This window comes from Diadema antillarum, unplaced genomic scaffold (assembly GCF_040938485.1).
Source record: "Diadema antillarum isolate AM-2024a unplaced genomic scaffold, OU_Dant_1.0 seq00001590_RagTag, whole genome shotgun sequence".
Classification (NCBI taxonomy): domain Eukaryota; kingdom Metazoa; phylum Echinodermata; class Echinoidea; order Diadematoida; family Diadematidae; genus Diadema; species Diadema antillarum.
The window spans coordinates 504865-518777 of record NW_027272307.1 but is presented as its reverse complement, the minus strand read 5'-3'; the positions used below and the strand labels follow the sequence as shown (position 1 = coordinate 518777).

The window sequence follows — 13913 nt, the reverse complement described above, 5'->3', positions numbered from 1 at the left end:
TATGACTTTCATTAATACATAATTTATTTATCGCAAGTGATTGACAAAGTGCCCTATGATTCACTTATTTGTGTATATTATAGCTTATGATTAGTTTCTACAGTATGACCTAATCAATAGAACGATAAAGGGCGTACAGACACCAAACTTTGGTGCATTCACTGTATATAGCAATATCAGTTAACTATTATACTCAAGTGACTGTAACTTCCATGTTACTGTTTTATTCCTTTTATCAAGAAAAAGTACTCATTAAAAAAAAAAGAATGGGTGGACGTTATACATTCCAACGTTACAATTACAATATACAATAACCGACATTTTTTTTCTACTCCAAATGCAACAAAGACATTTTACGTAAGTCTATTCAATAATATGACTGCATGAGACGACATGAAGAAGACTGTATTTCGATGGTCAATAAAACTTATTTCAAAAACTCAGTATGGTAGGAGAAGTTAAGATAGAGAAAGGATTATTTGAGGGAATTGGTGGAGTCAAAGAAATGAAAGGAAATGGGAATGGGTGAAACATAGGAGAGAAGAGACTTGTGTACTTCTTTCATTATGAGCTGGGTGGAGGATAATGTGTCTTGAAGGGACAGTCAACATTATCATAATTATTGTGTACACATGTCATATACATAACATGTACCTGACAAGACTGTCCACACACCTCATGCAGCCATTTATTAAACCATACGTCAATATCAATGATAAATAAACGAATGCACATTTAGATCGATGGGCGGTTTTTTTTTTTTCCTTCGCATCGGGGGCTGGGCTGTTTATCCTTTGGTCCTTTCCTTTGCTCAATGCTAGATTCTCTGATAGTAGCACAAGTTGATCAGGATTTCTCCAGTGGAAGAGATAGCGCCCTCAAACGGATACTCGCCAGACACGGAGTCGGCGTTGTTATTGTCTTCCGTGTCGAAGAATAGATATTCACTCGTCACTGTCATGCCATGGACCTGTGCATGATAGTTATTAAAGGAACCATTTTTTTTTTGTTTTACAGATATTGCACACCATGACATAGAATCGAAATATCCGAAGGTACCTGATTATAAAATTATCTATTTTTATGTTTGTTTTTATCAATATCTTTGCATATTTGCATACCTACATACAGATTTCAAAAATCGTAGTTAATTGTCTTAGAAATGATAACAATGGCCAGAATTTGCCAATTTGCCAGCTTCCTGCATGCTTCTATAGTTACATCAAATATATTAGGCTGCAATACTCATAAAGTTTCTAACTTGAGGAGCCAAGACGCAATTATCATTAATATGGCCATAATTGTTTGAGTATGATTTTACAGAGAGTTGCGTCTGCCAGATAAAAGCCGGACTCTACAAAAAGAAATGATTTGAACGTAGTATTTTGATAGAGGTCGAATGGTTCTTTTGAAAAGGCTTTAATCTGATAAGTGGCTTGAGAAAGTTACGAAAGAGTAGAACAACAAGAAGAAGAAGAAGAACCAGGAGAAGAAGGAAGTGAAGGAGGAGGAGGAGGAGGAGGAGAAGAAGAAGAAGAAGAAGAAGAGGAAGGGGACATGGAGAGAGGGAGAGGGAGATATGGTTCTATACCTCTTGACAGTGATCGAAGCGTGGGAAGAGGAAGAAGTTGTCCCGAGTCGGGAGATAGATGGCGCTAGTCGGTCTTCCGTCATTACGACAGCAATACTCAAGCCTGGTGTTGGTGTCGTAGTTCCCATCCGGAAGGACTCCTCGACGGGAGTTCGAATTTTGATCGTCCTCATCATCCCAGAAAATCGAACCTTCGGTAAATCCTGGCCACAGAGTTTGTTCAAGAGAGAGGATCATCCATTTATATAATTTGTAAATCATTTTTTTTTTTTCTGTTACACACTGTTAGAAAAAAATCAACAAGGTTGTTTAAAATTTTAAACAACTACAAGTTAACCGGTGAATCGCTCAACTGTTGTTTAAAAATTAAACAACACGTAGTTGTTTAAACTTTTAACCCTTTGTTGTTTAAAAATTCTAAACAACTGTTGTTTAAAAGAAATTTAAACAACTGGGTTGTTTAAAAAAGTTGTTTAAAAATTTAAACAACTGTTGTTTAAAAGTCATTTTAAACAACTGGGTTGTTTAAAAAAAGTTGTTTAAAAGTCTAAACAACTGTTGTTTAAATGTAATTTTATACAACTGAGTTGTTTAAAAAAAGTTGTTTAAAACTCTAAACAACTGCTGTTTAAAAGTCATTTTATACAACCGGGTTGTTTAAAAGTAATTTTATACAACTGGGTTGTTTAAAGCAAATATTACATATTCATGTTAGAATTTAAACAGTTCTTAATCCCATATTACTGTACAACTCACTTGTATATAAGCACAATAACACAAATGTTTATTTTTTTGGCCAATTATATATTTCTGCACATTTTCACTGTCTATATCACTGACAGCGTATTAGAAAACCTTCAATCAGTCAATCTGTCCGTCGATGTGCAAACTTATTACAAATAACAAATTGAGCCAATCAAGAATTGTCTCATCCATTTTCAGAATATATACAGAGTAACAATTCTTCTTATACAGTTAACCTTTGATAAGTCGAAGTTCTCGAGAACCGAGAAAAATGTGTCGACTTGCGCGGATTTAGTAAAAATATGCAGTTTGACTGCAGAGGAAAAATCACGAGCTTTTGCTATGCTTCAGTTAAGTGATTTCCCAGCTGAATTGACCTCGACTCATCTAAAGCTTAGTGTATTGTCAAATGTACATTTTGATTCCACTTACATACAAATGGGGCGCTTAACGCCGTAAAAATCACATTTCCCAATATTTCAACTAAACTGCAATGGCAAATTGAATTGGAAATATGCAATAATTAAAGAATTAATTATTATGCATAACATGGATGTGTTCAGCTTGAGATTATCTATACCTGTGCCACATTGAATATTTTGTTGCTTCATTTCTCATATTGTGTGGGTGCATGGGGACCATCAGTTGCCCTCAGATGGGTCCAAAAGGGCTAACTGAATGAACAGTAAACAGAGAATGTAATTTTTCAAAATGCTTTTACAGTCCTATGCACACCTTACAGACACATTATCCAGTTTTATAGTGATCATACCCTGACAAGACAAGATAAATCTTGAATAAGTCTTATTCCTGTAATAATTACATGTATCTGATTTTCTTAGAACCACTTACTTTGTTCTTGAAGTGTTTGTCACTATTACATGCGCTTGGAAATCTCATAAGCAAAGCTTAAGGGAATGGCCCTCTAAGGATTTGCTTTTCTGTCCCAATACTGTACTTTGTTGCCCCACTAAGAAAATATTACTGAAGGTATTGCACTACACAGCTTCTCTATTAACTAGATCATTTTTAACAATGTTCAATTTGATGTAACAACATTTTGAATCATTTCAGTTGCAATGCTTTTGGGGAACATCTGCAATAGTAAGTCAGGGGTTATTAGATTATATTTCCTTGACAGTACAATGATGACTGTAAATATACTGCAGATGGAGAAATCATTCACATTAAGAAATAAGTTTTATCTCTTGTGAAAATTCTACTCCATACCTATATTCAGCATATCTGAACAGACCAAATAACATATACAGTACATTGTAATTATAATGAAACTTACTCCTGTTTACTGGTGTAATTTGAGAAGTCATACCTGCTACCAATACATAGTTTTTTTTCTTCATAACTGGGATGTGCCAAGTACAGCACATCTGTCCAGCAAAGATCATCTCTGTCACTCCTGTGATAGAGATGGCAGTAATGAAGATTATATACAATGAAATAAATTCATAATGGAAATATACATTCTACGAAACAGTTCATTTTGAATTTTATGAAGGCCACATTCAGTACAGAGTGTCACCTCCATTATGCTCAACAGATATGAGGTTTTAATTTCACAATTGCTATATTTCTGAAAATTGACTGTCATGCTTCAGTATAAACCTGTGAAGATCTTGCCCAATATTTCATTAAGTCATTACTATGCAAAATACCCTTTTTAATTCATTTCTAGCCCATCTTTATCGCAAGTTTTCAAGGGCCAACATTACCCACTAATAGAACAATCTTCTCATGACCTTTGATCTTTCCATGTGACATGTATCCATTACTTATTGAGTTATAAACAAATAAAACATAGATACCAAACCTTTGCTTTGACGAATGACCTAAAAGTCAACTTTGTCAATTAAACTTCTGATGACCATGAAAATCTCATTCTACGCATCTAATCTTCCTGATTTGAAGAGTTCAGGTATGTCCTGATCTCTCTCACAGAATTGGACGTCACTTTACCAGGCATTTTGTACACAACTGTCTCCAAGAACTGCAAGGCAGCAAAACATTGAGCCTGGTAATCTACATCTAGGACATAATGCACTTTGAATGCACAGTCCACAGCCTTTGTCAAAGTTGGAAACAAGAATCCCTGTCTCTCTACAATAGGGAGTTTTCGCAAGCACAACGCGGCCGGGAGTTAAGCGTGTCGTGTGCGAAATTTGCTTCTGCACATGATCAAATGTGAGGAACGTCCCGTCCGGGGGAAAACGAGTACGGTACTTGGCCAAAATAGCGTTCGGTCCCGATGCTGGGCAGGAGTGAGCCAGCCAGTCAGCCATCCAATCAGCGATCTTGTCCCCACGCCTCCGTCTTGTACAGGAAAGCGAAACTGCATAGATATGGGGACGGGAGTCAGAGTACGGGGACTGTCACAAGTGATCGCTTCCTCGTATTCTCGGTCTTCGCGTCGTGTAGCGAAAACTTCGTAATCACAAAGGTTTGCAGTGGCTTCTTCCAGGATCCTCCCATCAGCAAGATGAAGGGCTGTGGTCTCTGCTTCCTGTCAATTTGTCCAATGTAGAAAGCCAGGTCTGTGCCCTCCTGTAAAATGAAATGGAAGTGGAAAAGAAACATGCATATACATCTCAATAAAATCTTGAAATAATCTACGCAGAAGTGTTGGGTTGAGGCATTGGTATAATGAAGTCCATCAGAATAGATATATTTCCCACACTTTTCCAATGTTCAATGTTGAGTTCATAATAAAGTGCCTGGCCAAATTCTGTAACATTTCATTTGCAAACATATACCCTAAATTGGGTATTTTATGTAGTATATAAGATCCATGTATTACATTTTCTAGTCTTGCAAGGGCTAACCATGACCTGGCTGAATGAATTTTCAACTGTGTGGCCTATGGGAACTTCTGAAAGGTAATTAATTTTATTGCTGGCAAGCCCAGGCAAAAAGTATTATCAAGCAAAAACTACTTCTGAATTGCATTTCATTTTTTTGGGTAAGTTACTCTTTCCAATACTAGTAGTATAACAATTGTGTCCACTTTTATTGTAGGAACATTAAAGGGGAAGGCTAGTAACTGATCAGTGGGAATCAGTGGAAATGCTGGGAGATGGTTGTTCCAATTCTTATGGGATTCATTCAAGAGTTCATTGTATATCTATTGTTGTGTGAAAATGATTTGCTTCAGAATGGTCTCATATTCAAGTAATGTGCAGATTAATGCTCCGTCCCTGACCAGGGACGCTAACCTGGAAGCATTAAACTGCACATTACTTGAATATGAGACCATTCTGAAGCAAATAATTTTCACACAACAATAGATATACAATGAACTCTTGAATGAATCCCATAAGGATTGGAACAATCATCTCCCAGCATTTCCACTGATTCCCACTGATCAGTTACTAGCCTTCCCCTTTAAGGAGTATGCGAGGTCTTTTTTCCCTTACGAAAAAGTCCTGTGGTACTCCTGTGGTAATTACCACAGGACAGTACCACAGGACAGTACCACAGGAAAGTACCACAGGACAGTACCACAGGACAGTACCACAGGAATTGTCCTGTGGTATTTTGGGACATACCACAGGACAGTACCACAGGAATTCCTGTGGTATTTTGGGACGTACCACAGGGCAGTACCACAGGGCAGTACCACAGGACCGGTACCACAGAACAGTACCACAGGACAGTACCACAGGAATTCCTGTGGTATTTTGGGACGTACCACAGGGCAGTACCACAGGAATTCCTGTGGTATTTTGGGACGTACCACAGGGCAGTACCACAGGACTAGTACCACAGAACAGTACCACAGGAACTGTCCTGTGGTATTTTGGGACAGTACCACAGGACAGTACCACAGGGCAGTACCACACAGCATTTCCATGGTACCACAGGAGAGTACCACACAGGATAGATCGAAAAAAAAATCTGGGAGACTTTTAGCCACATTTCAAGGAATATTCCTGGTAGGTGAGTGATGGATTTCAGGACAAACATGGCCCTACTTAATAACCTGTCCTACTCCTAACATATAACCTCAAATGAGAGTCTAATGGCCAAGTGCCAATCTAGTCCTATAATAGATCTATATAGTCATATTCTATTCCTATGTAGCCATTGACCCTATCAGTACATATATATATGGCCGTCTATCCGTTAAGCATTAAGGCATGGTTACTAACTCGATTATACTTTACTATCAAGATATGAAATTACACTTTCATAACAATATCTATGATATTGGGAATAACATAACATAATTAGACAATCTTTCATAAAGTTCAAAGTAAGTTCCATCATTAATACTTTGACTTTTTAAGTCATATATGTATTTTCTAAAATCTAGAGTGCTTTTTATGAATATTCATGAGCTATGTAAATATTTGTACCACAGGAGTACCACAGGAGTACCGCAGGAGTACCACAGAAGTCCTTATGAAATTTCTCATGCTTTACATCAGCACTTTCACTAAATAGGTAATACTGTAGGAGTATAGGACGGGATAAGTAATGGCAAATCAATTGTCATAATTCACAGCATAACTCATCAATCAATTAATTGAGGAATATTAATATGTGCTTTTTTGTTTGTATTTTTGTTATAAATTTCACTTGATTCTGCCTTACGATTTTCCTGTGTGGTACTCCTGTGTGGTACTGCTGTGTGATATTCTCCTGATGTGATAGTCCTCTGGTATGAAATGTTAAGAAAAAAAAAAGAATATCCTGTAGCATTTTTCTGTGGTACTTACGAATTTAATTTGCTGTGTGGTACTTCTGTGTGGAATAGCACCATATTATGATTTTCCTGTGGGATTTTGGACAGTTCCTGTGGTACTCTCCTGTGGTATACATCGAAAATTACCACAGGAATTCCTGTCTACGTACTGTCCTGTGGTACGTCCCAAAATTCCACAGGACAATTCGTGTGGTACTGTCCTGTGGCGTCCCAAAATACTGCACAGGACAAGTCATGTGGTACTGTCCTGTGGTACTTTCCTGTGGTATTGTCCTGTGGTACTGCCCTGTGGTACTGCCCTGTGGTACTGTCCTGTGGTACGTCCCAAAATACCACAGGACAAGTCGTGTGGTACTGTCCTGTGGTACTATCCTGTGGTACTGTCCTGTGGTACGTCCCAAAATACCACAGGACAAGTCGTGTGGTACTGTCGTGTGGTACTGTCCTGTGGTACTCTCCTGTGGTACTGTCCTGTGGTACTGCCCTGTGGTACGTCCCAAAATACCACAGGACAAGTCGTGTGGTACTGTCCTGTGGTACTATCCTGCGGTACTTCCCTGTGGTACTGTCCTGTGGTACTGCCCTGTGGTATTGTCCTGTGGTACTGCCCTGTGGTACTGTCCTGTGGTATGTCCCAAAATACCACAGGACAAGTCGTGAGGTACTGTCCTGTGGTAATATCCTGTGGTACTTTCCTGTGGTACTGTCCTGTGGTATGTCCCAAAATACCACAGGACAAGTCGTGTGGTACTGTCCTGTGGTACTTTCCTGTGGTACTGCCCTGTGGTACTGTCCTGTGGTACGTCCCAAAATACCACAGGACAAGTCGTGTGGTACTGTCTTGTACTATCCTGTGGTACTTTCCTGTGGTACTGTCCTGTGGTACTGTCATGTGGTACTGCCCTGTGGTACTGTCCTGTGGTACGTCCCAAAATACCACAGGACAGTACCACACGACTCGTCCTGTGGTACTATCCTGTGGCACTTTCCTGTGGTACTGTCCTGTGGTACTGCCCTGTGGTACGTCCCAAAATACCACAGGACAAGTCGTGTGGTACTGTCCTGTGGTACTATCCTGTGGTACTTTCCTGTGGTACTGCCCTGTGGTACTGTCCTGTGGTACGTCCCAAAATACCACAGGACAATTCCTGTGGTACTGTCCTGTGGTACTATCCTGTGGTACTTTCCTATGGTACTGTCCTGTGGAACTGCCCTGTGGTACTGTCCTGTGGTACGTCCTAAAATACCACAGAACAAGTCGTGTGGTACTGTCCTGTGGTACTATCCTGTGGTACTTTCCTGTTGTACTCTCCTGTGGTACGTCCCAAAATACAACAGGACAATTCATGTGGTACTGTCCTGTGGTACTGTTGTGTGGTATACGTCCCAAAATACCACAGGACAATTTGTGTGTATACTGTCTTGTGGTACTGTCCTGTGGAACTTTCCTGTGGTAATGTCCTGTGGTACTGCCCTGTGGTACATCCCAGAGTACCACACGAGCCTGTGACACAGTACCACACAGTTCCTGTGTTAACATATATTTGTGTGGTACATTGTGTGGTACCAACCAGTACCACAGGGAGTACCACATGAGCCTGTAAAACAGTACCACACAGTTCCTGTGGTAACATTTATTTATGTGGTACATTGTGTGGTACTGACAAGTACTACAGGGAGTACCCTACAAGCCTGTGGTACAGTACCACACAGTTCCTGTGGTAACATTACAAGAGTGTGGTACATTGTGTGGTACTGACAAGTACCACAGAGAGTACCACAGGACTTTTTTGTTAGGGTTCTTTTTGGTATGGGGGGGGGGGGGGGGGGGGAGACACCCTGTATCACATTGGATGTATATGAGTGGTAGGTGATATATTTCCAGCATCTTCCTGAATATAATGATACCATAGGTCAAGTGCAATATTTATTAATGAATGGAATATTCCTTATTGGCGACATTTGTGACCAATTTTGCATTTCATGCGAATTTTTTCCCCTTTCTATCAAAATGAAAAGGACATATTGATATTGGACAAGTGTGTGATTGAGCAGTCAGGCACAAAATAAAGTAAATGTGTATGTTGACTATGTAATATAAGATTTTTTTTTTCATAAAAGAAATTGTGATTCACAGCATACATTAGCAAAATAGTAAATTTGCATAAATATGTAGAATCCATGGACTAAACTAACAAATGAAACAGCATAAACTGGGAATTTCTGTAACTATGGACCACAGCTTGATGATTTCTATATTTTGTATTGCAATGTCAAAGTCCATCTCATCATTTTAGTAAGAGGGCAACACATCACTTGTTTTAGAAGATTAGCCTCCGAACAGTTAGGTACTTACAGGTTGAAAGTCGCAGAATAACTCCAACGACTCCTGAAAGGAGCACTTGCCCCACACCCTCGCAGTCCAGCCTCGGCAAACTAGCGGCAGCATGCTGAATGCAAGCGTCTCTTTTTCCTCTGTGGAGCAAAATGTATGACACAGGGGGAGTATTTTGAATGATAAGTACAAATATACCCTTTAAAAATATTAACACAATCAAGGCTGATAAAGAGAAATGCTGACAAGTATCAGCTCATATTCAGATGCTAGCTTATGTACTTATATTGTACTTGATTGCAACCAGGATTACTAACTGTGTGTATGTGTGTGTGTGTGGGGGGGGGGGGGGGAGGGGCAGTTTTAAAGTTGTTTGGAGGGTATTGTAGAAAATACTACACATTTTGAATGAGGGACTGATTCTGGCAACGGAATTTACTACCAAGACGGGCAAGTAATTGTGGATTAGTAGAGCCAAACTTGTAAGGCCAAGCATTAGAATTATAAGGCTGTAATAATCATCATGCTATTCTACAAAGCAGCAATCAGAGTTACCATGAACTTGGATGAAAGAATGTTGAATGGTGTTGACAGCCAGTGCCTTAATAAGAATAATCTTGCACTACTGTTAAGTGCTTAACAAAGACTATTGCAATATGAATGACATTTGGGCTTTTGCAGGAGGTTCATGTCATATTCTGGCATTGCATAAAGCAAGATCAGTTAATATGCATATATCTTAATTAGATTAGCAAGAGCAAGGGATGTTCAAGGTCCAGTGATTTTTATTCCAAGTAGTAGGAGAAAGAATGCAAAAATTTTAATAGTTCATAAAAGACTTCTTGGTTAATGTTATCCTATAATGACAAAAGCTTGATTATCATGTGAGTTGATCAGGCAGTGGAGAAGAAAAGGGGAATGGTAGATGAAGGAGGCAAGGACAAACCGTCCAGAAGTTTCAGGGTACATGAACTGTGTGGCCGTGGGGTGCTATAATGTGAGAGAGGGGCAGGAGACAGCCTCTCCCAAATAATTGTCCAAGCTGTATTTACAGTCATTAAAGCTGCACTACCGCATGTAATACAAGGAGCGAAAGAAGCTTGTATGAGCACAATTAAAGATGTTCTGAATCCACATGTCATCTCTTGAGGATTCAGTTCCAGCAGGACGAGGTCCAACATGAGCTAAGGAGGGACAATCTCTGCCTGACTGGCCTGCCAGAGGGGGCTGAGGAGACAGAGGAAGAGCTTACTGAGGGCGAGTCAAATGTTGCCAAGGAAGTTGGCTTAGACATTTGGAAAGAGGACATCTCATCTTCATGATCTTGTCATCATCTTGGGGGAAAGGCAAGAAGGAAAGAGCAGGCAGATCAAAGTCCACTTTATTGCAAACAAAAGGAACAAACTGTATTCTGGGCATTCTAGTCTGAAAGGAAAAGAGAACATGAAAAGTGTGTACATCAATGAAGATCTAAAGGCATGCAATGTGTCACTCGATCAGTGCATGATAAATGCCAAGGAAGCTCATGATGTCGAATCGGCAACAAAACCAAATACGGGAACATGACATGCAAGTTGAATGATGGACAAAGAAGAGTCATCAAGAGCCCAGGTGATCTCTTTGATATTGGCTTTGAAATTACAGATCCACTTCAGTTTTTGCAGGTTTTTGCAAAAGTCTTAGAAATTAATTAACAAGCATTGAATGAATTTCTCGGTCTAACAATTTTTGTTTTTATAGTCATGTACATACTGTAAGTATTTTGTTAATGTTGTTAATAAATTCACCTCAACTCAAATGCAAAAAAGGAAAGGGTAGTACTGGGGCTGTAGATTAGAATCTCTACACAGAGCAATATTATTTAAAATGTACCTTGGGAAAGGCCAGCGGTGTCACCCGTGTGACGAAGAAGCAGCGTTTGCTACGATGGACATCTTGATTCCCCATACTAGAGTATTTTGTCAGCATACATGGCCATGCTGCAAACATCCTGTCTTCAGCCATGATCTCCTGGCTGAAGTCTTGCTTGATCTGTACAAATTAGGGAACAAGATTGCATTTGTAATCATATTAAGGGTGGCCCAGAAAGAATGCTATAAACCAAATGGGGAAAAAAATTATAATACTCAAGTTAATAACAAAAACATAAATGATGGAGTGAATTATGCATGATCATTAGCTTCTGCAAAAATGTTCATTATAAACATTTTTCTCACAAGTTTGAGTGAATTTGCACAATGTGCTTCGTTTGGCATGGAAATCTTGACAGACTGAGAAGAAAGCTCCTAATCTTTGCATAGAAACTTATTCGAAAGTGACAAAAGTGCCAAAAATTGGTTCCAAACCACCTACCTACACGAAACAAATAGAACTCTACTAAGGTGGTATATTATTACTACAGGCATTAAGTTTATGTGTGGTGCATAGACTATATTGTGCGTTAAAAACACCACAATCTGTTTTCTGTCTTTATCTTCATTTTCTATAGGGGTTCTAGGCCTTTCTTTTTTCTACTGGAAGCTTACGTAGACCTTAATTCATCGAGCATCATTGATGGCAATGATGCTCAGTAAAGAATGAATTGCTCCAGCAAAAGTAGCAGAACTTAACTTGCATTTTAGTATTGGATTTTAGGGGGTTCGTTATGTTTACAGTAATTGTACGGTTGGACCTACTACTCATCGACCGCCTAATGTTTATTTGCTTGATAAGAATATTTAACACTGAAATTCATGCAAAAAACTTGACCTACGTGATTGAGAAAATCCAGAGCTATATAGGCTATCAAATGCCTTTGTTCCCTTTTCAATTCGAAGTTTCAGTGCAAAAATATCGCCGTCGAACTTGCGAGGCTCCCCGCGGTAACGCTCCTTATTGAGATCGACCGCTGTTTTTGCATTGACAATGCACGCAAACCGAGTTGTATTGAACACCGTGTTGTACGAAGCTTTTTAGAAACTTCCATAGACATTACATTATGATTCAGTGAAAATATTCATTCAAAATTTTGCCCTTGATTAAAACCATTAACTTTGTTAATGAACGGTGAATTTTCGCGTTTTCCCACACCATCCTCATCAACAGTCAAAGCCAATCCATTTTTATGTGCTTTGCGTGCAGTGAAGTGCGTACTATGCGTTCAGTGCGCCAATTAATACACGGTCGGTTTATTACAAGAGGGTGGTCGTAGGGCTATCATACAGCCGACCATGGCATAACATAAGTTCTAAATTATGAGGTAGGAAATGATCGAGACAGGTCATTGTGTAATTGAACTTAGTTAGCACGGTATACTATTAGCAGTCTAAAATATAGGCCCTAGCCCTTGACTAGGCCCTAGCATTACCTAGCTAGGCCCTAACCGTCACGTTAGACCCTATGCCTATTAAACTATAAACTTGAACGTTAGATTTCTACATCATCGAACTCGGACACTGCGCCTATAATTGTGCATGATGAGATACGGTGCCTGTTACAACTTAGAATACTGTACAACGAATAGGCTACTGTACTGTGTCAACAATGGGAATATTCCGTACGCTGATTTAGATGATTAGTTTCTGTAAAAGAAATTCGTATTTTATCTGAAGTTTTGAAAAGGTATGTAAGGATTGAATTATGCAAGTGTTTATACAAGCACGAGTTGGTTGAAAAACATAATGTACGTACCGGTACAGACGACCTAACTTAAACATTAACAATTTGTTAGATCTACATTACATGCATGAAGGCGAGGCGTAGCGCAGCCCGGCCAAGAACCCAAAGCGTGAGCCGTGACTAGCTTCATACATCATGCAAATTACAGATGGGCATGAAGCGATATGTAACTATCAGTTAAATAAATAAATACCTTGGAATGACTGGCAAAGTTCTTCTATAGCTAGACCCCATTTGCTGAGAATGTTCGTGACTCCATGATATAGCTGCATTGCAGTCATCGTCACCGCCGTCCATCATGATGAATAGCCGCGCTATGCGCTATATACTGTATACTGTAGCTATACGTACATAAACGTGTGATGTATGTGTGTGTGTGAGGAGCGGTGGCCGCCCGGCGGCGATCGATTGCGACGAAAAGGATACATGCAGGCCCGCTGATTGGTTCATGACTATCACATGACTTTTGCCCATCAATTTCTAAACAACGTTGTTTAATTGTTTGGACAATCATTCCGAATTGTTTTTAAACAACCGCTGTTTAAGGCAATCAAGCTCCAGTTTTCTATATTTAAACAACATTGTTTAGAATTTTAAACAACAATATTTTAAACAACGAAATTTTACACAGCGTTCTAACAGTGCAGGTAGTTGCTTCGTATTATTACAACATAATCGACAAAACAACTTTCATTCTATTTCTCATTATATGACTATTAGTGGGAAAGCTACTCTACCTCCTATAGATTGCCTGATAAATTGATTTTGATCTCACGGAACATAGAAAGAAGGATTAGATATCAAATTTGTATGAATTATTTCTTAAAGGGGTTATTACTAATATGAGCACATGGATAATTGCCTAC

At 39.2% G+C, this 13913-nt stretch overlaps 1 protein-coding gene across 1 annotated transcript in view; it reads right to left on the bottom strand.

The window, feature by feature from the left end:
- Positions 1-817: 817 nt before the first annotated feature.
- Positions 818-13913, bottom strand: part of LOC139710941 (uncharacterized) — a 35365-nt gene continuing 22269 nt past the window's right edge. Inside the window, exons 9-10 of the mRNA XM_071622866.1 lie at positions 1592-1794; positions 818-970 (exon numbers count right to left, since the gene is read on the bottom strand). Of these exons, the coding sequence (XP_071478967.1) occupies positions 818-970; positions 1592-1794 (356 nt within the window). The remainder of the gene's footprint in view (positions 971-1591; positions 1795-13913) is intronic.